The 23,028-nt window shown below is 54.5% G+C and overlaps 1 protein-coding gene across 1 annotated transcript in view; it reads left to right on the top strand.

Annotated features, from left to right (window-relative positions):
- Positions 1-23,028, top strand: part of KCNK3 (potassium two pore domain channel subfamily K member 3) — a 38,409-nt gene that overhangs the window by 12,527 nt on the left and 2,854 nt on the right. Inside the window, exon 2 of the mRNA XM_029938130.1 lies at positions 22,483-23,016. Coding sequence (XP_029793990.1) covers positions 22,483-23,016 — 534 coding nt within the window. The remainder of the gene's footprint in view (positions 1-22,482; positions 23,017-23,028) is intronic.

Below are 23,028 nucleotides of genomic sequence, written 5' to 3'. Positions count from 1 at the left end.
ATTTACCTGTTGCAGAGCCTACACAGGCTGACTGCAGGTCATGGAGAGCATCTTCCTTGGCATTTGCCAGAATGGGGTGAGCTCAGGGTGCTGACGCTGGCCTAGCAAGATAAGGGCTCTCAGCTGGGCGCTGGATGCCATCGCAGCAAGCCCTGGGGTCCTCGGGATTCTTTGGGAATTGCTGATTCAGTGCCACAGTTCTTTCCTGTGGATGAGGAGACTGAGACACTGGGCAGGGGCGGAGGCATCTGAAGAGTGACCTGCCCCAGCCACCAGCCGTTCCATAACAGAGCCAGTCCTCAGACCCCGGCTCCCTTCCCGGCCCTTTCCACTCCCTCGATATGCCCACGCAGTCACCCCGCACTCCCTTTGTTTCTCAGAGCAGCTCCCAAGGATCAAGCACCGTTCAGGGTCCCAAAGACTCAGCTCCTGTTCTTACAGTGTCTACAGTTCAGAGGATGTAGGTGGGTGTACCCAGGGCTAGGTGGCTACAAATAAACATCATCCCACTGGTAACAAGTGTCAAGAGACAGCAAAACAACAGGCTGTGGTAGAGAGAACAATAGGCAGAGGGTTCTATAGGATGCAAATATCAGGAAAAGCCTGGGGGGCGGGGGGAAGGGGGAGCAAATGCAGAGTTCCCAGCAGGCATGGTTTGGCATGTTTGAGGAACAGCAGCAGAGAGGGCAGTGGGCTACAGCATACGGAGCCAGGAGGAGGAAGCACAGAAGGGCTGGGTTTGGCAGGGCCATGGCCATGGTCAAGAGCTTGCATTTTGCTCAAAGCATGACGGAAGTCACTGGAAGGATTTAAGCACTGTGGTATGGGATAAGACTACAGTCTTTACCAGATCCCTGTGGCTGCTCTGGGGAGGTCAGGTGGTCGTAATTCAAGAGGGAGGCAGGGAGACCTATCAGGCTTCCAGGGACCTGTGAGAATGAAGGTAGGTTGGACCCAGGTGGAGACTGTGGACGTGGTGAGCAGGCATGGATTGAGGGCATGTGTCGGGGCAGAGTGGCGGAACCTGATGTTGGACACGATGCATGAGCTGGGGGAGAGGAGGGGAGGAGAGGACTGTGTGCATCAAGGAAAGAGGATAGTCAGGGATGGTCTTTGACCTAAGCAGTCGGATGGAGGGTGAGCATTATTTGAGACGAACATAAAACCCAGAGAGTAACAGGTTTAGTAAAGAGATGAGACACGAGACTTCTGTTTCAGACACACAGGTTAATTTTGAGATGCTTATTACAAGCCCCTGTGGGCAGTTAGGTAGACAAGTCTACAGCACAAGGGAGAGGTCAAAGCTGAGATACAAATCTGGGAGTTATCAGATGGAAATACTATTTAAAGTCACGGAGCTAGATGAGATCAGCGGGGTAGAGGGGAGAGCAGGGGAGAAAAGCCCAGGGCCAGCACTGCCACCCCCATCCCCAGCACCGGGAGGGAGGGAGCAGGAAAGGGGGCCTGCCAGACGCTGGAGAGGAACCTGGAGCCCAGGAGCAGTGTTTCAGGAGAGAGGGAGCTGTCAGCCGCCAGCTGCTGCTGGGAAATCAAGTCAGATGACCACAGGGAAGCCACCAGTGCAACTTGCAGCCTGGCGGCCATGGGAGCCACTGACTGTGCAAACAGAGCGCCACATTCAACACTTGTTCCAGGAGCAGAAGGTGGTCGGGGTGACTTTTGTATCTAGGGAGCCAGAGGTGGAACCGAGGCACCAGATTCCGGGAGAGGCAAGGGAGAGAACACACGACATCACGGCTCCCCATCTGCAGGCCTTTTTCATAAATGCTTCTCAAATCCTCCTGCAGAGGCCCGGGAGCCGTGATCATTATGTCCATTATGCAAACAAGATCCAAGTTCCAGCTCAGTTATCAGCTCAGGGCTCCCAGCCAGGGACCCAAGTCCAAGCCCATCTGCCCCCAAAGCCCCTGCTTGTTGTGCAGCAGCCCCCCAGCCATGCTGCCACTCCCCCATCTGCCCCCTCTCCCCAACCATCTTGGTCCTTTGATCATTGCTGCCAGCTTCCAGCAGTCTTGGCCTCTGCCTCCCTCCACTGGGTAAGCTCTGCTTTTTCTCTTTGATCCTGCAAGTCCGTCCTCAGCTGTGTCCTCAGCTGGGCCCCACATCCCTCTCCCTGTCACTGCAGGATGTCCTCACACCCTCTGCCAAAGGTGGGGGATCTGCAAGAACAAGGTGGGGGCTGGGTATATGGGATGGGGATGTGGCTCCTGTCCACCCCTCAGCCACTACTGGGGGCTCTTCAGGCCTGGCCAGGCTGCAGTCCAGTCCCCACTTCACACTGAGGGTCCTGAGACACAAGCTCACGGGCCAGATGCCTGTGGAGGCAGCAGGAGTGGGCAGCCAGAAGCGCTATGCCTTCTTATCCTAATGGGTCAAGATGGACCTCAAAGTTCTTCTCAAGAGAGTGGGACACATGGGAAGTGGTGGTCAGGAGTCCCAAATAGGGCGACAGAGCTGATGAAACCAGCTACCAGGCTGCCACCACATGCCTTCAGAGGAGAGTGGGGCTCAGAACCCCAAAGTCCCTTTTGGAGCCTGATGATTCCAGTGGAAAGTCACAAGGCAAGGCCCAGAGATGAGTAAGGTAGAGAGGAAGCCTGCCGGGGCCCGGGCCGCGTCACTCTCCGCCCAGCCTGGCTTCCCTCCTCCCCCCCCTGCCTCCACGCCTGATCCACATGAAGGAGGCCGGCCAGGATGCCCAGCGCCACTTCCAGCTCTTACCCTCGGATTCTGAGGCCCTGCCCGCCCCCGGCTGTGCTGTGACCTGGCTCCCAACTGGAAGAGAGGAACGGAGGGGACACGCAGGCACCGCGGGGCCCAGCCACGCTCCCCCAAGCCCTGACAGGGGGCTGCAGTAGTAATTAGCTTCTCACACGTCCCCGGGGTTATTTTTAAGCCTCGTTCTTCCCTGGTTTATTTTTAAAGTAACACTGGCACGTGGCTGGCCAGCTGCCCTTCCCAGGTGCCGGTGCCGATTTGGGCCAGGACGGAGCAGGGCAATCTGCACCCCTCCCCTGGGGCCCCCCACCGGGTGCCAGAGTTAACCAGCCCCTCACTGGATGGCAGGGGAAGGTCCTGCTGCTCTGAAAGCCCAGGTCCAGCCTGGGGTGAGCAGGTGGCTGGCAGCAAGAGACCCTCCCCCGCCCCCCAGAAACTCTCACATGTCCGTCCTGCCGCTGATGCACACACTGCATGACCTTGACCAAGTCACCTCACCTGCCCAAGCCTCAGCCTACTCAGTAGGAAGAGTGATAGCCATGCCTGCCTCCCTAACTGTCAAACCCTCAGAGAGAAAGTGAGAAACTGAAGTAGTGCACAAGCATGAAGGACTATACCGAGATGAACTCTCCATTCAGATGAGCCGCCCAGCACAGTCCCACCAAACTCCCTGGAAGCCCCGCCTTTCTCCCTGGGCCACTGACTCCTCCGTGAGAGGCTTCTCAGCTCCCTTCATCTCTTACCCACCTGCCCCGAGACCAGCCTTCCCACATTTGCAGTCTGGCCGAGCTCTGATCCAGGCTGCCCAGGGAGCAGGGACAGCTGTCAGGCTGCTGGTGGCCATTAGAAGGCTTCTGCTTGGGATGGGGTGGAGAGGGCCAAGCCAAACCCCTACCCCAGCACCTCCCCCCACCCACCTCCTCACTGGCAGCCTTTCAGAGAGCTCAGCTATGGAAAAGCACTGCCAAGGGTTAGCTCCAAAACGCTTTCCTCAGCTATAGAGCAATGGCAAAGCCTGGAGAGGTATGACATATGGTAGAGGACACTGAAACACAGGTTGAATGTTTGGGCTTCTTTCCCTACAGTCAATGGGGAGTCACAGAAGGTTTTTGAGCAGAGGAGTGACATTTTGAGCCGAAAGCAGATTTTTTACACCGAGAGCAGAGTGGAGCATAATCTGGAAGTTGGTGGAAGGAAGACTAAGGAAGGGACTGGAAAGCTGCTAGGGAGATCAGGAACCACTGCCCAAGCCCAGACTGGAAAGGGTGAGGGCCTGGGTGACAGTGGGGGCTAAGACACAGGAGAAAAGGACAGGACTAGGAAGGAGGAATGGCTATGACAAGGTGTGCAGGGAAGAAGAGGAAGGGAGGTGTTCAGTCTGGCTGACTAAGGAATGAGCACGTTAACAGGAATCAGACAGTACAGAGAGAGCCAACATGGGGGAGAATGGTGCCTTCGGGTTGTCACACCAAGCGTGGGTGTCCTGGTTCAACCAGGTAGGGCACAGAGTTGAGCTGGAGGCAAGTTCTTGGTGGCCTTCTCTGGGGGCCGGCATCAGAGCAGCTCATGCAAAGCCCCGGCCCTCTCTCATAATCAGGTGAGACTGCAAAGGACCAGTGGAAGCAGAAGAGTGGAGTGTCCAGGAAGGAGTCAGAGGAAGCCTGGCCATCAGGGATGAGTGCGCCCAGAATATGACAGACACTAAGGATGCCAACATCCAAGACCCTCTGTGTGGTGGTCCAGGTGTACACTGTCCAAAAGAATTCAGCTGATGGGGTAGGAAGCTGAAATTCAACATGCTCAGCAAACTATGCACTCCCAGAGGCTGCATCCACCCAGAGGGGCCCTTTTTTTTCTCTAATTTGTCCTACAATGCCACATAGGTAGGACAGCCCTCCCCCACTGGGTCTGACACTCAGGAAATTCCTGAGGTTTTCAGCAAGAGTAGTCTTGGTGAAGTGGGGGTAGCTGGAGGGGTGAGAGGGGAAGTAATTCTTGGGGGGAAATAAGACCAAGGAAAGAGCGTGGTAAGCCTGTCTCCCTCCCTTTAAAAAAAACTTGGGGCACCTGTGTGACTCAGTTGGTTAAGTGTCTGACTTCAGCTCAGGTCATGATCAGGTTTGTGAGTTCAAGTCCTGCATTGGGCTCTGTGCTGATGGCTTGGGGCCTGGAGCCTGCTTCAGATTCTGTGTCTTCCCCTCCCTCTGCCCCTCCCATGCTCATGCTCTGTCTCTGTCTCTCAATAATAAAAACATTAAAAATTTTTTTAAAAACAATACTGAGGGGTGCCTGGGTGGCTCAGTCGGTTAGGCCTCCAACTTCGGCTCAGGTCAGATCTCACGTTCGTGGGTTTGAGCCCAGCGTCGGGCTCTGTGTTGACAGCTAGCTCAGAGCCTGGAGACTGCTTCCGGTTCTGTGTCTCCTTCTCTCTCTGCCCCTCCGCCTCTCTTGCTCTGTCTCTCTCTGTATCAAAAATAAATAAAACACTAAAAAAATAGTTTAAAAAAAATACTAAGACATTAGGAGAGGATAGTTTGAAAATACTGCCAAATGGGGGGCCTCCAGAAACAAAGCCAGGAGGAAGAATCCAGAACCAGGGCAGAGTGCAGTAAGGGGGTTGGCCTTGGGAAGGGAGTCTCTCCTCCTCTGAACTGGAGAAGCTGGAAGGGAGCAAGGCCCACAGAGAGAACAAGAGAAGCAGTACGAGGAGGGCCTCACTCTGCCGTGTCCTAGATGTATGACCTTGAGCAAGTCACTTAACCTCACCGGGCTCAGTTCCTGCATCTTTAAATGGTGGTAATAATAGTACCTACCAAATAGGGTTGTCTGAGGATTAAAAGAGGAACCTATATTCGCAATGTGGCATGTAGTAAGCACTATATAAAAGTCAGCTAGTATTGTTTTGAATCGGGGAGGAGGGAACTGTGACAGAGGCATTTAATCATTTGAATAAAGTCAAGTGTAGAGAAAGCTAGCTTGCCCAGATTCCACACGGAGGTGGGGTGGGGAGGGGGAGCACAGCAGCCCTGAAAGCAGTAGCTGGAGAGAGCTCGGTCCCGTGGAGACAGCCTGGGTCCTGGGGACGCTGCCCAGCCCGGGAGCTCTTGGCACCATAAAAAGCAAGTTCAGGACACCAGCGCATAAATAGGAGCCTCTATAGGCCATAGGAGCCATGAAGTCATTCTCCTATTATACCCAATTCAGGGCTGTGAACAGCGGTGAGGATGGAGGGCTTAGAAGGGGACAGAACGGCAGAGATAATTGAAAAGGCTGGGACATCAAAGGTCAGAAGAGAGGTGGCGAGCCCAGGGTGAGTCAGGCAGTGGGAGGCAGGCTCAGGGATGAGTGTCTGCATCCCTGTCTCTGTGTGAAGGGCAGTGTCCCCAAGGATAGGGACACTAGGCTGCAAGGGAAGGGTCTGAGCCTTGGTCATTTCATCCTGCCTAAGGAGCATTTCCTACAGGATGTAGGGTTCAGTGAGATGTGTTTCCATGGAGAGTGATGGAATCTTAGCCTTTTGAGCAGAATCTGTCTTTGTGGGGGAGGGGATGGATGGGGGTGGGGAACTTCTTTAAATCCTATACAACTTGAAGGAAAAGCAGGGCCCGGAGGCCAGGTCCTGGGAGGGGCTCCCTCTGGCTGTACTGAGGCGCAGACTGTTGGCCCATCTGGTTCTTGCATTCTCTGCCCCGGATGGTGGACAGAGCCATGAGGAGAGGCTCCTGTGGGGACACGTAGGGTGCTGGAGCCCGTTTGTGTGTGCCTGTGTCTGTGGGTGCACTTGGGCACACATGCTTTTGTGACTGTGGGGGTGGGGACACCACATCTGCAGGCCAGCTCAGAGGGAGAGAAGGTCCCGGCAGCCGGCTCCCGGCTGAAGTCCCTGTTGCCTGGAGTCCCTCTCCTCCTGGGCACTCTGCCAATCTGCACCATCTGAGCTCCTGAGCCCTGGGGAGAGTGCTGAGCCCAAGAAAAGCCTCCTTCACATCTCCTGGCATCTGCTCCGAAATTCCCTGCCAGCCAGAGCTGTCTGGGCCACTAGCCATGGCCAGAAAGGGGAGTGTGGAAGCAGGTGGTGGAGATGGGGTCTCTAGGGGCCACATGAACTCCAAGACCTTTGCACCAAGCCCAACCCATCCATTAAGACTGGCTTCCCGCATCTGCTGGGAATTCGCTGTGAACACCGGGCAGGGTGGGCCAGCGGAGAGAGACCTACCTCTGTGCAAAAGCCTAACACCCGGCAGTAAGTGGCAAGGGCAGAAAAAGGTGCCATTCTTCCACTTGGGGGAACGTGTGTCCAAAGAGGGGGCCCGGAGCCGTCCTTGGAGGGCCAGGGAGATGAGGGAGGGAATTCCAGACAGCTGCAACATGAGGAAGGGCCCAGAGGTGGGATGTGGGAAGGATGCAGGGACCCCTTGCACCAGAAGGTACTGGAAGTGTTGGGCCAGGCCAGCTAGGAGGTAAGGTTGTGGACTGATAGTCTATGTGCTGGGCCAGGACACCCCAGACTGCATTTGTACATCTGTGGGATAAAAGGAGGCCTCTGAGTGGTGGGTGGCAGCTCAGAGCTGTGCTTAAAAAAGTAATAACATTAATAACAGCTCCTACTTCCTGAGACTCTTCGGGTGCCAGGCCCAGTACTAGGCACTTCAACCACTGTATTTCTAATGCCCAGGCCACCCAGCTACCTAGCAAGAGAAGGGATCGCAGAGGCAGTGTGAGTTGTGGGAGAGGCAGAGAGTCTAGAATCAGGAGGCCTGGGTCTCAGGTTCAACTCTAGGGCTATGACCTTGGGTGAAACCCTCACTTTCCCAGGCTTCACTGTCCCCAGCTGTTGAACACAGACTACCCCTGCCCGGAGGGCCACCCAGGGCTGTTGTGAGGACCAACAGGAATGTTCCTAAACACTAGAGTGCTGTGCCCAGGTGGGTCTCCTGAATCTCAGCCAGGGCCCTTCTGCTGTGCTGCTCACCTCCTCGGGCACTCCTTGACCTCGTAGGGCACTCCTTGACCTTGTAGGGCACTCCTTGGTCAGTGCGGGGAGCCCAGCCCCTCCATCTGCAGCGGCCGGAGCAGTCAAGGCACAGCCCCTTGGGGTCGGTGCAAGTAAAAGGGAACAGCAGCCCTTTGCCAGTGTGAAGGCCAGTATTCAAAAGCCCAGGCCTCTCCCTCCCTCTCTCGGGTCACACCATCCCCGTCTCTGCTGTACCCCATCACTGGCTTCTCTTCCCCTGCGACTCTGACTCCTGTGTGACTTCGGCTCACAGGGGTCCTGGGTAGGACCCAACTCTTAGGAACCCTGCAGCTCAGCTCCCCAAAGCTGACCAGCTGATCAGCCTATAATTACAGCCCCTAAAAGAGATAACCTGACTGGCTCAGCCCAGTGGACAGCTTGAGTCCTCTTGGATCAAGGGTCCCTCAGTAGTCTGACCCACTGCAGGCTGGGCTGGGGTCACATGGTGTAAAGGGGCTGCCTAGGCCCTCAACTAAGGTTGTCACAGGAAGGGGGAAGGCACTCCGGCCATGTCTGCCGAAGATAGCCTTCCTTGAGGCCCTGTCCCTTTGCCCTCCTGCCTGCCCCTCCTCCCCTCCTGCTCTGTGTGGTTCAGGGCCATATTGAAGCATTCTAGGAGCCTCCAAAGAGACCTCCAGAGCGCTGCTCTGGAGAAAGGCCCAGCCTTTGGAGGGGCACCACTGCCCGCCTCCCATGGTTTAAACACCCGCTGTCCAGCCTTGAGGAGCTTACAGATATCTTAGCATGACGGCCCATCACACACGTTTTCCGCGCTCCATCAAGCAAGTGGATGGTTCCAGGGACACCTGAGAGTGTCTGGACTCTGGAAGCCAAAAGATCTATGTTGAATCCTAGCTTTGCCAATCTTTATCGGCCCTCAGCTTCCCTGAGCCTCGGTCTCCTTATCAAAATGGAGCTAATAGTGCCTACCTTGAAGGTCACGGTGAGGACTGGAGATAATTAACCTAAGGGTGCTGGATTGCCGTTCGCTGTAGGAGCACTAAGGGCAGAGAAAAAGCACAGGCTCCCTCTGGCCTGGGAATGCCTTCCCTTGCTCTCCCTCCTCCCTCTTACACTCCCTCCTCTCACATTCCATCCTCTCCCTGTCCCCACCTGCCACCCCACACCCAGCCTCACACAGTGGGGGCCAGGAGGCAAGTCTCCACCCAGGGCACCAAGCCTGGGCCCTGACCACCTCTCAAAAACCATTGTCCAGCGTCCAGCACCATCCAGGCCATCAGCCCCCCTCCCCACGTTCTGTGCAAGCAGACTTGACTAAATGAACCTTTGTTCATGGGGGCATCGTTGCGTGTTAGGCGATGGGCAGATATGCCAGGCAGTGTCTATCAGGAGAGGCAACCGAGGGGCAGAGACGGATACTGTGCAGAGAGCTGAAAGGAGGGGATGCCGCTGGGGCCAGAGCAGGAGGAAGGCTCCGCAAGAAGGAGAAGGCAGGGGATAGAGGGGGCGGGAACACAGCACCCAGCATTGCATCAGCATAAGGAGGCGGTGAGTGTGGAGAAAGGAAGGAAGGTCTTCACAATAATTCTATAAATCCAGAATTGTTCTAAAATTAAAAGTTTACTTAAATAAAAGAGTAAATGGTAGAAGGAGGAGGAGGTGGAGGAGGAAAACAGGAGGAGAAAGGGGGAAAGAGAGATCATGGCCTCAGACGGTAACCTTGGACCAGTTTCTAGCGACAACGGGGGCCTAGCAGCTCTGTGCACCAGCCAGGTGTTGGCACCAGGCCTGAACAGTACTCCCAGGTATCCAGGGACATCTTTGGAGGCCTTAGGGAACATGAAGGCCAAGTTCCCAGCCACAAGAGCCGAACTGCTGTGCCTTCCAACTCCCCCCAGTTCCCAGGTGCCCACAATCCCACCGTCACAGGAAAATGCCTGTGGCGTAGACTCTGCACATCCTGGCAAAGTCTTTACTTCAGGGACAGTCTTCTCTCAGCTTCCCCTAGGCCATTTCTGTTCCCAGAGGGCAAGACTGAGCCACCCTCAACTCCATGGCCTTTCCTGGCACATAGCAGCGTGGCCAGCCCGACGCAGAGGGTGCTTAAGAAATGTGTCCTCAATTAATTAACTAAGACAAGCTAAGAGGAATGAAGTCATCTTTGCCTCTCTGATTTTCCAACTGATATTCTTGAGACCACTCAGGGGCTGCCGCTGCCTTCCTGGATCCCCTGCTGCCCATGCAGCCTCCATAGGCACCACACCCCCCCTCTTCCGGGGCTGGCTCAGAGCTCCCCATGCCTTTTGCCATCTGGCTCAGGCCAGGAGGGCATCTCCTGGGGCACACCAAGGTCCGGCCTCTGGGGAGAAGGGCCTGGATGGGAAGAAGGAGGAATGGTAGCTGGGTGGGCACCCGCTTTGACCCCAGTGCCGAAGCCCGGGAGGCCGCCGAGACACGGAAGAAAGAGAGCAGGAAGACCTGGTTCTGCCACGTACTCGTGTGGCCTTGTCCAAGTCACCCAGCCCCTCGGCTCAGCCCCCTCAGCTGAAAAGCCCAGGCACCTGCTTCCAGAACGCGGTACCTAATCAGCTAACATTGGCTAGACAGTGCACGGCCACAGCCCTGAATTTGTACCCTGACTCAGCTTCTCACCAGCTGTGTGGTCCCAAATGAGTAACTCAAACTTTCTGTGTCTCCATTTCCTCATCTGTAAAACGGAGATAATATGTCTCTCATAAAGGTTTTGTGACGACTAAATTAAATGATATGCCTGAAGCACATTGTACAGGGCCTGGCACACAAATGCTCAATAACTGTGAGCTTGGTTATTACTACTGTTATTCCTACTACTACATTGTACTGCCACCACCGCCATTACTATCAGCTAGGTGTGCCAGGGACTTAGCTACCTGCACGTACAAGATAGCACTCGTCCTCAGAGTCCAGAGGGAGACTGGGAGAGCAAAATGAGGAAAGAAGGAGGAGGTGGGGGGAGGGCACCTGAGTGGTTCAGTTGGTTAAGCATTGGACTTCGGCTCAGGTCATGATCTCACGGTTCTCAGGTTCAAGCCCTGAGTCAGGCTCTGTGCTGATGGCTCAGAGCCTGCAGTCTGCTTTGGATTCTGTGTCTCCCTCTCTCTTTCTGTCCCTCCCTGGCTTGTGCTCTGTCTCTCAAAAATGAATAAATGTTAAAAAAATTATTTTGTAAGGAGGAGGGAGAGGAAAGAAGAAGGAGAAAAGAAAAGAGAAGGAAGAAAAAGCAAAGAAACAGCTAAAAAAAAAAAAAAAAGTAAAAAGAAGCAAAGATTCCAGGGCCCAGGAGGCTGGTCTCCAGGGTTAGATGAGGGTGCGGTTAGGGACCCCTTGGGGCTCAGCAGTCAGTAGGGGAACCTGGGGACCATCAAGACTCTCTGACCACCCTGGCCCGTGGTGGCCCTGGAAGACCCAGTCAGGGACACGTGGCCATCTCCTCCCTGACTCCAGGTGGCCTCCTGTACTAGGAGGCTGCACGGGGGTGGGGTCGAGGACTTCAGCTGCCCTTCTGCCTCAGCTCGGGGGCTGTGTTCAGAGCACTGCTGGCCAGGCCAGCCAAGCTGCAGCCCCCTTGTAGGAAAATGCAAGGATTTCCAGGCAATCTGCTCAGTGCTGACTGGGGTAACTCAGCAGACACGCGGGCCCCAGCGGCTGCGCATATGACGTGCACCCAAAGGCTGAGTGCCATTGTTTGGGGGACCTGACAGTGCTTCTTCCACTGTTTGAGGGCCAGGGTGCATGGCCCCCTTGGAGGCCTAGATTCCTAGACTGTCACAGGGCTTCAAGATCATCTCTAGCTTCTTCAGGTCCCCCAGGAGGGCGTCCAGGCCAAGAAAAGGGCAGGGTCTTGCCTGAGATCACACAGTGGAGCAGCTAGAACCAGACCCCGGGTCTTCTGACTTTCATGTCTGTGGAAGAGTCCTGGGGCAGCCTGGAGCAGTGGACAGAGAACCGCCTTTCAATTTCAAGTATGGTTGCAGCATCTATGGCCAGAGATACAACCCTTTACTTCTCTGAGCCTTAGTTTTCATGTCTGTAAAATAGGAAGAAGAAGAGTGACACCTATAGGGTTGTGTGCAAGCTCAAAAGATAGAAGGTTAAGAAATTGCTTTGGAAATGACAGAGCTCTATACGAGTAGAACACAGGAAATACTACTATTTTAGAACTTAGAGCACTTGCACGTATTAAGGACACAAAGTCTGCTGGTTGAGTGGATGAATGTTTGAGACGTGGAGAGTGATGACTAATAGGCTCTGAGCACTGATTTGTTTAGGTGGGTAGGATCCGGGAGGCTTCACTGAGGGGGTGACTTTTGAGATGGGCTTTGATGGAGGAGCGGAAACCCATCAGGAAGAAAAAAAAGTATAAGCAGTGTCCACATATGTGGAGGTGCAGGTGGGGCCTCCAAAGAGCTGTGGGTCCCAATGTTACATGCAGGTTCGGGCTCCAGACCTTGCTTGAAACTCATCCCTCTCCTCCGGGTCCATGCGTGGCACATGGAACAAGGGGACCTAGTAATTTATTAAATCCTAAAATATAACATGGTCAGAGAAGACATAACCTTCCAACCGAACAGTCCATTGGATAGGTAAGAAAACTGAGGCTCAGGAAGCTGACATGCCTTTAACAAAGACCCTACGGCAGACTCAGCAAACAAGGGCCCATACACCAAATTTGGCCTACCACCTATACTTATAAATAAAGTTTTATTGGAACACAGCCACACCCATTCATTTCCATATGGTCTATGGCTTTTGTCTTGATATAATGGCAGAGCTGAGTAGTTGTAAGAGGCCATAGGGACTCTGAAACCTAAAATATTTACTATCTGGCCCTTTAAAGAAGAAAGTTTGCCAACTCTCGTCCTACAGCAAGGTGCTGGCAAGGGCTGGGATGGGAGCCAGGCCTCTGATTCCCGGGCGGGCGCTTTCTAATTCTATGCACCCTTGCCCCTCTGGGCCCATGCTGCCCCCATAACACTCCTGAAGGGTGAGATCTCAGGCAGCCAGGCTCTGGACAGGCTCAACTCCAGGGCGCGTGGTGTAGCCAGCGCAGAGCCCTGGGCTGGCCGTTATTACCCTCGTGACACAACAGGGCTGCTTGCTGGAAGGAGTTCAGTCCCCTTTGGGGGAGTCTGACAAGGAAATGCCAAGATGTGCCTGCTTCTCCTCCGTGGGCAAAAGAGAAAGAGCCAGAGTGTGTTAAGTGTAGGACTCAGGCCAGCCAGATGCAGAGTTAGAGACACAGCCTTTCAAGAAGCACACAGAGGAGGACATCTGCTGAGGTGGCTGAATCCGCTTTAAATTGTGCTGTAGAATGACTTTCTCAGTGCCAGACTGTCCCTCGTAAATCCATTAAATTAACCCCCCCCCCGCCCCCGCCTCCAGATCCAATCTGTTAGAAGTTCTGAGTACACACACACATGTCCTGACCAGTTGATCATAAGGATGCAGACAGGCCACGGGCCTGGGTCACAGCCGCCTGGTACAGTGACTGGCCTATACCAGACCCCATAAGCCCCAGGTCAGAGCACATCCGAGGACAACCAGAGTCATTGCCCTGTTGTGTAACACAGCGCACGGCGGACCTCCCGCTCTGTCCATCCTCCCTGTCTCTACCCTGCTCACCTCTCAGGCTCATTGTTGATGCCTCCATTCCTTAACTTACTCATTCAACAGAGATTAAGTGCCAGCTATGTGCCAAGCATTCTTCTGAATGTGGGGGAAATAGTAGTAACAAAAAAGACAAAAATCCCTGCCCACATGGAGCTTACGGTTTAAACCCAGAAATGCAAGAGCGTCTCACACACTGTGTCTCTGCTCTTTCCTCCCCTCTTCCTCTCCTCCCCTCCCCTCTCCCCTCCTGAACTCAGTTGAGGCCTGAGCACTTGACAATGGGACCGTGCAGAGGCGTCCTAAGTAAACCTCCTGCCCCCCATCTCCTACTGCCACCCCCCAAAACAGGGATGGGAGGAAAATCCAGCGCAACCCTTCTTTGACACATCCCTCCCCTACTCCAGAGCTATCAGTGGTTCCTCACTGCCTCCGAGTTAAGATTTGAACTCCTGCACCTACCCTTCACCTAACCCACCTTGCTCTCCTCTCCAGCCTATGCGGCTCAGGTGATCTTCCTGCTCCAAGAAATCCAGAGCTTTTGTTATTGTTAGATATACAATATTCATTGCTAGCTACTTATAAAAGTATAGGTTTTAAAAAATATACAAGATATAAGAGCAAATTAAATCAATCATGAGTCCCATGATTCAAAGATAAGCTCTCTGAGCTTTTTAGCTTTTTCTTTCCAGCTTCTCTTTCTACGTGTGTGTAGATACATTTTTTATATTTATATATTTAGCATGGCATCCCATTATACATCAAGTGTGGTATCCTGCCATTTTTATTTAACATTCTATGGTGGTTTTCTATGTAATTAAGAGACTGCTGAAGAGTATATTTAATGGCTGCACAATATCCCACCACATAAACATACCTTAATATGTTTAACCAAAGCCTATTGGTGAACATTTGGACTGTTTACAATTTTTCACAATGAAAATGCTGCTATAAACATCCTTGTTCATAAATCTTTGTTCTGATCTCTGGTTATTTTCCCAGCAGAGATTCTTAGAAGTGGCATTGCAGGGTCACTGGGCAGACACGTTTCTAAAGGTTCCTGATGTGTATCATGAAGCTGCCTTCCTGAAAGTCTGTTGGTCCCCCATCCCGCCCCCCTCCCCCGCCTTTGTGACAATGCCCACAAGCCTCGGACAGCTATATTTTCTCTGCTCCTAATGTGCCATGTGTCTCCTTGCATTGTGTCTTTGCTTCAGCAGCTCCCCTCTGTCAGAACCCTGCATTTCCCATTCATCCTTCAGAGCTCAGGGGAAAGGACACCTCCTCCATGAAGTCCCTCCTGATCCACAAATTAAAGTTCTCCACCTCTAGCCCTCCTTCAGCCCCTGTCTTAAGTTCTTCCTAAGATCATTCCCACCGTTGCCATGCATTTGAATAATGTGTGAAAGAACAGCCTCTTCTTTGTAAGGGACATCGAAGGTCTTCTACTGAGACGTTTGTCTGACTCACTTCAGTTAGAACGCGTTTTGAGGTCAAGGACCATGGTTTGATCATCAGAGTCTCCTTACTCTGGCGCCATCCATCACCAACCCCAAGTCTAGCCCAACCTCAAGCTAGCTCCTGATTTAATAGGGTTTTACAACAGCCTTCACTATTCCTTGGCCCTCCAGAACAGACTTTAGGGTGTTCTCCTCGGCAGCAAGGACTGACTGGAACAGAGGCCCTGGATTCCAGTCCTGGCTCTGTGAGGGACGCACTATGTCCTAGGGCCAGTCCCTGTCCCTCTCTGGGCCTCAGTCTACTCATCTATAAAATGAGTGTGTTGAACTACATAGTCTCTCCCCTTCCAGGACTGATCGCCCCTGCAGCCCCAGGCACCCAGAGCAGCCCTGGGGTGCCTGAGGGCCCCTGTGCAAAGCCAGCCTCTGGGATAGGCCGGAGGGAGCTGGCTGGGTAGGCAGGCCTGGCTCCAGGCCAGGCTGTGTCTGCAAACACTGACCTTGGCTGCCGCAGGGATTTTCCATGACACCAGCACCCTCCCCCCCTCCTTGCTCCCCCTAATCCCACGTGGGGCTAGGGAGGGTGGGGGGATGGGAGTGGCAGAGGACCCTGAATCACAGCATTGGGGCACCTGTGAATGGGGTACAGCTAAAAAAGAGAGAGGAGAAAGCAGTGGGCCTACAGGTGGAAAGTCTGGTGGGAAAGCAGGAGTAAAAAAGAGCACCTGCCTGTGTGGAATGGGGGGCCGAGCAAGAAGAGGGGCTGGAAAGATGGGAAAGAGGCCTTGGAAGGGGGCAGGATGGAGGGAGGGAGGGCGCTGTGCTTCAGAGCTGTCCTTTGTGAGAGCTCTAGCCCGGAGGGGACAAACTCCAGACCCAGCCCTGCACCCTGGTCCCTCCCCCCAACCCAGGTCCATGAGGTGGTTTCCCAGGCCTCGGGCAGGGCTTGGCCAGGCCCAGGGTAGGGGCGATTCCTCCTGGGCCCCTGAAGCTGACTTCATTTTGCAGGGCCAGGGGACAACTGGAAGGACAGGGGGTATGAGTCACTAAAAAGGCCTTCCTGCCAAGGCCACCTCCCCTCCCCGGTAAGGGGAGGTTCCGCTCGTCTGCACCCCAGACTTTGCAGTTTTCTGGGTGGAACAGCATTTTCTTTTCTTTTTTTTTTAAGTTTTATTTATTTTATTTTGAGAGAGATGGAGACAGTGTGGGTGGGGAAGAAGCAGAGAGAGAGTGAGAGAGAGAATCCCAAGCAGGTTTCGAGCTGCCTTCGCAGAGCCCAATGTGGGGGGGAGGGGGAAGGGCGGGGAGGGGTCAAACCCACGAAACTAGGAGACCATGACCTGAGCCAACATGAAGAGTTGGACACTTAAGCAAGTGAGCCACCTGGAGCCCCTGAACAGCATTTTCTGAGCACAGCAGCCCCTATCAGGCCTCGCACCGGACACTGAGGGGGACTTGCTGGCCCCCTGGGAGCTCAGAGCCCTGCAGAACTTCTCTGCAGCCCTGAGAGCAGAAAGGTGAGCATTGCAGTCAGGCAAAGGGAGCCTCCAGTGCTAGCGAGAATCCAGGAAAGTTCTGGAAAAGGTATTGTCTGAGCTGGACCCTCAGGCTAGAGGAGAAGGCGGGCACAGTCTTCCCGCCTCCACCAGGCAGCCTCTTCCCTCCTCCCAAGGGCCTGGGCACTCCTGCCAGCTTCCTTCCGCCTCATCTCCTTTAACACACCCATTAGACTCCTGCGGGCCTCCTGTCCCACCTCCTGGCTCCACACTGCTGTCATCTCCAGACCAGACAGGCGGCTCCCTGTCTGCGCCTCAGGCCCCTGAGAAGGCAGTGTGTCCAGTCGGCCTTTCTGAGGGGACCCACGGGTCCGGGCCTGACTGCCATCTTCGGACCCCGCAGGAGAGCCTGGCCTCCCTTAGGGGGCACCTGTGTCCTGCATATAGTCCCCTGGCTGCCTGTGTCTCGTCAAGCCCCCACTTCTCTCTACCCTATCAGCAGCCCAGGCAGCTCCAAGGTCAGCCCCCCCCCACCCCCCTCCAGCTCTGCGGCAGCCCAACTTAACCCAGAGTTCACTGCCTTTGGGTGACTCAGGTCACAGGTCTGATCCATCTTCCCTCAGGGCAAACATTAGCCTGGCTGGTGCCCTTATTTACATTAGATAACCAGGTCTACCGGGAACCAGGAAACATGATGTAGCCAGGCAGTGCCAAGAGCTGTGTGTTTCTCATCTATAGAAGGGACTGGACATCTGAGAATCTCAAAGTCAGAGACCCAGCAGGAAGCCCTTGGAGTTCTGGATGCTATAGACAAGCATTTTCCAAACTGTTCAACATTTATCCAGCAACGCGCACTGTAAGGAAAACACTCAAAGATCAGATAAGTGGGAAAACTTAGCCCCTTCCCCCAACTTTGACGGACCTTGCTCATGTATGGCTCTGATAAAGCCCACACTTAAATCTAGTGACCACAAATCCTGTTCAATTCAGCATCTAGTTCAATTGAGCCAAGCAACTCTTTCCTCATTCCAACAGTTATGAACACTCCAGGGAACTGGTGTTCCAGGCAATTAACTTTGGGAAACACTTAACCTGGGCTGCTGGTGCTAAAAGGAACTTTAAAGACCATCTAATCGTGATGTTCCCCAAAACATTCATACTCATAATGAATATTCATTGATCTGCCCATGCCTCAAAATCCCCACAGCAGCTCTATGAGGTAAGTATAATCATTATTCCCATCTTACAGATGAGGAGACTGAGGCACTTAGAAGATTCCATTACTTGGCACTCGGCTATCATCTATGCCACTAAACTGCCGAGATTCCCCGCAGAAAATAGAAATGTCTATTTTTAGTGTTTTGAAAGCATAACAATAAGTTAATTCAGTCTCTAGAATCAGTTAGCCCCTACTAATTCAGAAGCTCTGATTGGCAGGTAGTTCTTAATCACTTTTGATGGGGAAGGAACTCATTACTGCTTTCACAATGATCTCTCCAGGGCCTGCGCTCTGGAGCGCAGTAGCGGCAGTGATTGACACGCGCTTCGTAACTAAAATCTTTCAAAATTTCGAATCTACTAATGGGTGGGTTAACAGAGAAAAATAATAAAAGGAGGGGGAAATTGATGGGAACCTTTTATCTTGCCCCATCCCGCATGTCACAAAGGGGGAAAGCAGAGGACCAGGGAGGGGAAAGGAGGAGCTCAAGACACAAAACGAGTGATGGCCAAGGCCAGGTCAGACCCCTGGGTCTCTTGCCTCCTTAGCCCCATGCTTTTTTCTCCACCCAAGGCTGTGGCCAGAGTTCTGGCTTTGTAGCCAGCGAGGCCAGGGGTAGGAGGTCAAGCACTCACATGGACGGGCACACAATGTCAGTGGGGAACAGGCAGCTGAGCCCGGTCTGGCCAAGGCCATCAGCAAGGGTTCAGACTGGCTATTTGTGCTTTAACTGGAAGGAAATAGGCTATCGGGAGAGGCCCTAACCCTCAGCCTCTCCCTGGAAGACAGCTTTGGTCAGTGTCTGAGCTCCTTGGTGACACCAGGAGGAAAACAAAGAAACCAACACCCAGGGCTTTCTGTCCGACCTCTCATTTTTCCTGCTGCCCTGAATGTCCAAAATTATTTATGTCTGCCCACATAGTTAATTTTATGTCCAGCCACCTGGCTTCCTCAGGTGGATTCTATGCCTCCACCCAGGTTTCAGAGCTGTCTCTTCACCTAGTTGCTCCCAAGCAGGGGCTGTTGGACCTTGCTCACATTGTGCCAGACAGCAGAGGACAGAGCATTGCGTTGGGAACTGAGTACCCTGGGCTATGGTCCTGGCTCTGTCATTCGCCGGCTGTGTGACCTGGAACTGATCACTTTTCCTTCTCGGGGCCTCCATTTCCTCCTTTGCACAACATAAGGACTGGGTCATTCAATCACTAAGGGTTTTTCTGGCTCTGAGAACCTGTAAGTCTGGTGGATTCAGGAAGGGTGGCTGGGAGAATGGGGGGTGGTGACAGCCCCCGTCAGTGCTCTGAGTCTCGTGATTGGAGCATGAGTTCTGGCTGGTCAGTCCATCAGGACCTGTGAGGGAGGGTCCTCGGGAAGCCAGATGCAGAGCACGACTTCTGGGTGTGTCCGTGACACACAAGGACAGACGGAGCCGCTTGCCCAGAGACTCACAGAGCTGGACAGCAAGGAGATGATGGGGGCTAGCCTTTGCCCCCTCTCTGATAAACCCACGCCTGATGTGGGCACGCACCAGGCCAGCAGGGAGCCTACTGGCAGGCAGACAGGCCTTGCCAAAATCCCCATTACTTCCCAGAAGTCCCGGGGCCCTCCGGGAGTGCCTCCACCCCAGCTGGCACCGCTCGCCCCTGGGCGCCCACGTCAGCAGGTCCTCACAGCTCCCTTGCCCTTTCACCCAACGACAGGGAAACAGACGAAGGGACGGGGGTGTGCTGACCCTGGGCCAGGCACTTGGAGAAGCATCTGGCTCCCAGGGCATCACACTCCTGTTGCCACCGTGCCACATCCGGCTGGGAGCAGTGCCCGAGGGCGCGGCTCCTAGAGGAACACTCTCCTCTCGGGCCTCAGTTTCCCATCCCAGTCCCCCTTCCTGGGTGATGAATTGGCTCTGAGGCATCGGAATGACTGATGAGTCAGAAAGTCCTAGAGGCCTTGGCCAACCCACAAGGCCCCTCCAGCCCTTTTCAGCTATAAAACAGAGATCGTCAGAATAATGGCCTTGTGGAAGTTTTTCAGGATTAAGGTTTAAAATGTATCTGAAGGATAAGACCTCAAGTCTCTGCCTGTGGTAGGGAGGGACGGCGAGCCCCGGGGGGGTTGAGGGGGGTGGGATCTGACCCCAAAGATGAGGCTGGGGACACCCTGGACAGGACAGAAGAGCCTTTGGGTAAGCCTGGATGTGTCACTACATGAGCATAACAGGGGGCAGGCAGGGAACGGAATCGGCACTTGAGGCTGGGAGCACAGGCACACTCAAGATCTGAGCCGGCAAGAGACAGGGTGGACGACGTGGGCACACAGGCCCAGGGGAAGAAGGTGGCCACACGTCTGCTGGCATGTGGGCTCTCCAGAGACCAGCGAGGGCCCCTCTTTGTGGGCAGCTATGGTGTGGCCAGGCCTGTGGACACTCACTGGGTTTTCCTGACATTGGAGCCTCCCAGTGGGCACAGGGCGAGCTGGCAGTGGCAGTGAAAGGGGGTCCTTCTCCCTGATCCCGTGCAGGTGGCCCCACCCCCAGTCCACACTCTCAGGCAGCCTTTTCTCTGTGAGAGGCCATCCCCCCTCCTTCACCACGAACCCCACAGGTTCTAAAGCACTCGCGTGTCTAGCATACATGTATTGGGGAACCAGGCTGGGTATTAATAGCTGTGGCTCAAACCCCCAAAGTGCAGACAGGGCAAAAGAGGCCCAGACTGGGAAATGCATTTGCCCAAGGCCACACAGCCAGTGTGCCATCAAGCTGGGGCCGGGCCCATGCTACCTAACCCCTGGCCAGCCCCATCCACAGTGCTGTGCCCTCCCCCACACCCAGTGCGGTGCTGGCCTGGGGGACAGGGAAGGACAGGATAAGAAGCAGTTCTGGCCCGGGGCCTGCCCAGCTGTCGAGGTGAGTTGTGGTCTGGCTGCCGTGGCCGAGCTGGCGGGCACAATCTGTTCTCACCCTGCTGGGACGCAGACAGGCCAGGCATGGCAGCTCAACAGCTCAGCTCTCCGGGCTCCTGGCACAGAATGACACAGTCAACCAGCTAGGTGCCCCAGTGGGGGGGGGAGGGTGAGCTGGGGAACCCATGCTAAGGGCAGCCCACGGCCTCGCACACTATAAGCAGCCATCCCCAGATCTCCCTGAGCTTTGAGGTTCAAGTGGCCTTGGGCTGGTAGAGATGCCAGCTTTACTGGAACTGAGCTGCCCTCCAGGCTGGAAACGTGAGGGAAATCTGCCACCTCACTCATTACTAATCATAGTGAGCCATTACGGAGCACTTGATATGTACCAGACTCTAGGTTAAGTGCATTATGCACATTATCTCATTTATTTCTCCCGAAAAACCCTGGGAGGCAGGTTCTACTTATTAGGCCCCTTTTACACATGTGGAAACCAAGGCTCACAGAGGTTTAAAAGAAAGAAAAAAAAAAAAAGGACAGTCCTTGGAAGAGCCAGGATTTGAATCCAGATCAGATACCAAAGCAGATGGTATCCTACCTTGCCGTGCATGTATTCTGGGCATACTCCATAGGCATGGCAGGCCAGGTGAAGAAAGGACGAGATCCAGCCAGTGCCCACCCTACCACCCCAAGCCAGTGTTCAGCTGTACATGTGGGGGGGAGCAGGGGTGGTGGTAATACTGGCCCTGGAGTTCAAAGCTGAACACTCTCAGTGCCACTCAAAACACAGAAGATCACTTGCAGGGAGAAATCTAGGACAGCTGCATGGAAGAAGCAGCATTAGGTTACATTTTGATAAGGCTTAGAAAGGAGGAACAATGGGAAATCCTGCCAGCCAGCATTATTTTATTATAATAATCCTATGACTAAAAGTAATAAATATCTTAACAGCCCAGGGAAAAAAAGCAGGGCCAGGACCAGCAGACCTCAGTTTAGAAAAGAGGAAAACAGGCTCGGAGAGGGGGTGTAGTTTGTCTAAGGCCACACAGCCACTAGTAACAGGGCCAAAACTTGTGCGGAGGGCTTCTGACTTCCCATCCAGGATCCCTTCCCCTCCAGGCACAACTCCTGACATAGGCCATTTAATGGTTGGCTCAGAAGCTTTGCCTCTGCCTGGCTCCTGGCTCCTGGCTCTGTGAGGGCTGGGCATTGTGGGGGAGAGGGGGTGGGTTTGTCTGGCTGGTAATAGTAACACCTGGAAGGACAGGCAGGGGGCAATGCCACCTCCCCATGAGGACAGACCCCACTTTGGGCACAAAGGATGGCCCCCGGGCACCAGACTGCGGGCTGATGAAGACCCTGGAGCACCAATGCATCCAGCCTATCACCTTGCTCCCCTGACACTGCCAGGCCAGCTGCCTCAGGGACATTGGACGGCCCCAGGTGCCATCTACCTGTCATAAGCTTTCGCTGGCAGCATCCATGCCTCGGCTTCCCTCCCTCCACACTGAATCACAGGCTATCCAATCTCTACCCCTTACAGTCAAGGAAACCAAGGCCCAGAGAGGACAAGGAACAGGTCCGAAGCCCACAGACACTGAACTAGAAACCAGGTCTCCCAATGACCTGCCAGGCCCCTTCACACTGTCCCTGCTGCCTCTGGACGAAGCTCCCACAGCACTATGAAATCAGCTGCTTCTTTAGGTTTAGAAACCAGTTAGGTCTTTGAAGCCAAACAGACTCTAGTTCAAACGCAAGGTTGCTCTACTTCCAAACGGTGTGACCTTGGAAAAGGCACTTGATCCTCCCCGTTTCCTCCTTCCTTCCTTCCTACCCTGTGGACTCAGCCAGGAGCACCAGCAAGGAGCCGGCCCGTGTGCGGGGTCAAGGATGTGCCCTTAATTGTGTGCTGTCTTCTCTTTGCCCAAGAGGCCCGACTCTGCAAGGTTGGGGAGGTGGAGGGCAGAGATCTCAGGGAGGGGACAGGGTTTCTGGAAGGGCAGCCCCACAGCGCCCTGCTTTCTCTCCTCTTCCCCGGCTTTCCCCCAGGCTATGGCCACGCAGCACCCAGCACGGATGGCGGCAAGGTGTTCTGCATGTTCTACGCGCTGTTGGGCATCCCGCTCACGCTCGTCATGTTCCAGAGCCTGGGCGAGCGCATCAACACCTTCGTGAAGTACTTGCTGCACCGCGCCAAGAGGGGGCTGGGCATGCGGCGCGCCGATGTGTCCATGGCCAACATGGTGCTCATCGGCTTCTTCTCGTGCATCAGCACGCTGTGCATCGGCGCCGCCGCCTTCTCCTACTACGAGCACTGGACCTTCTTCCAGGCTTACTACTACTGCTTCATCACGCTCACCACCATCGGCTTCGGCGACTACGTGGCGCTGCAGAAGGACCAGGCGCTGCAGACGCAGCCGCAGTACGTGGCCTTCAGCTTCGTGTACATCCTCACCGGCCTCACGGTCATCGGCGCCTTCCTCAACCTCGTGGTGCTGCGCTTCATGACCATGAACGCCGAGGACGAGAAGCGCGACGCCGAGCACCGCGCGCTGCTCACGCGCAACGGGCAGGCGGGCGGCTGCGGCGGCGGAG

Source organism: Suricata suricatta, chromosome 4 (assembly GCF_006229205.1).
Source record: "Suricata suricatta isolate VVHF042 chromosome 4, meerkat_22Aug2017_6uvM2_HiC, whole genome shotgun sequence".
Taxonomy (NCBI): Eukaryota; Metazoa; Chordata; class Mammalia; order Carnivora; family Herpestidae; genus Suricata; species Suricata suricatta.
This window is presented reverse-complemented; position numbering and strand designations above follow the sequence as displayed.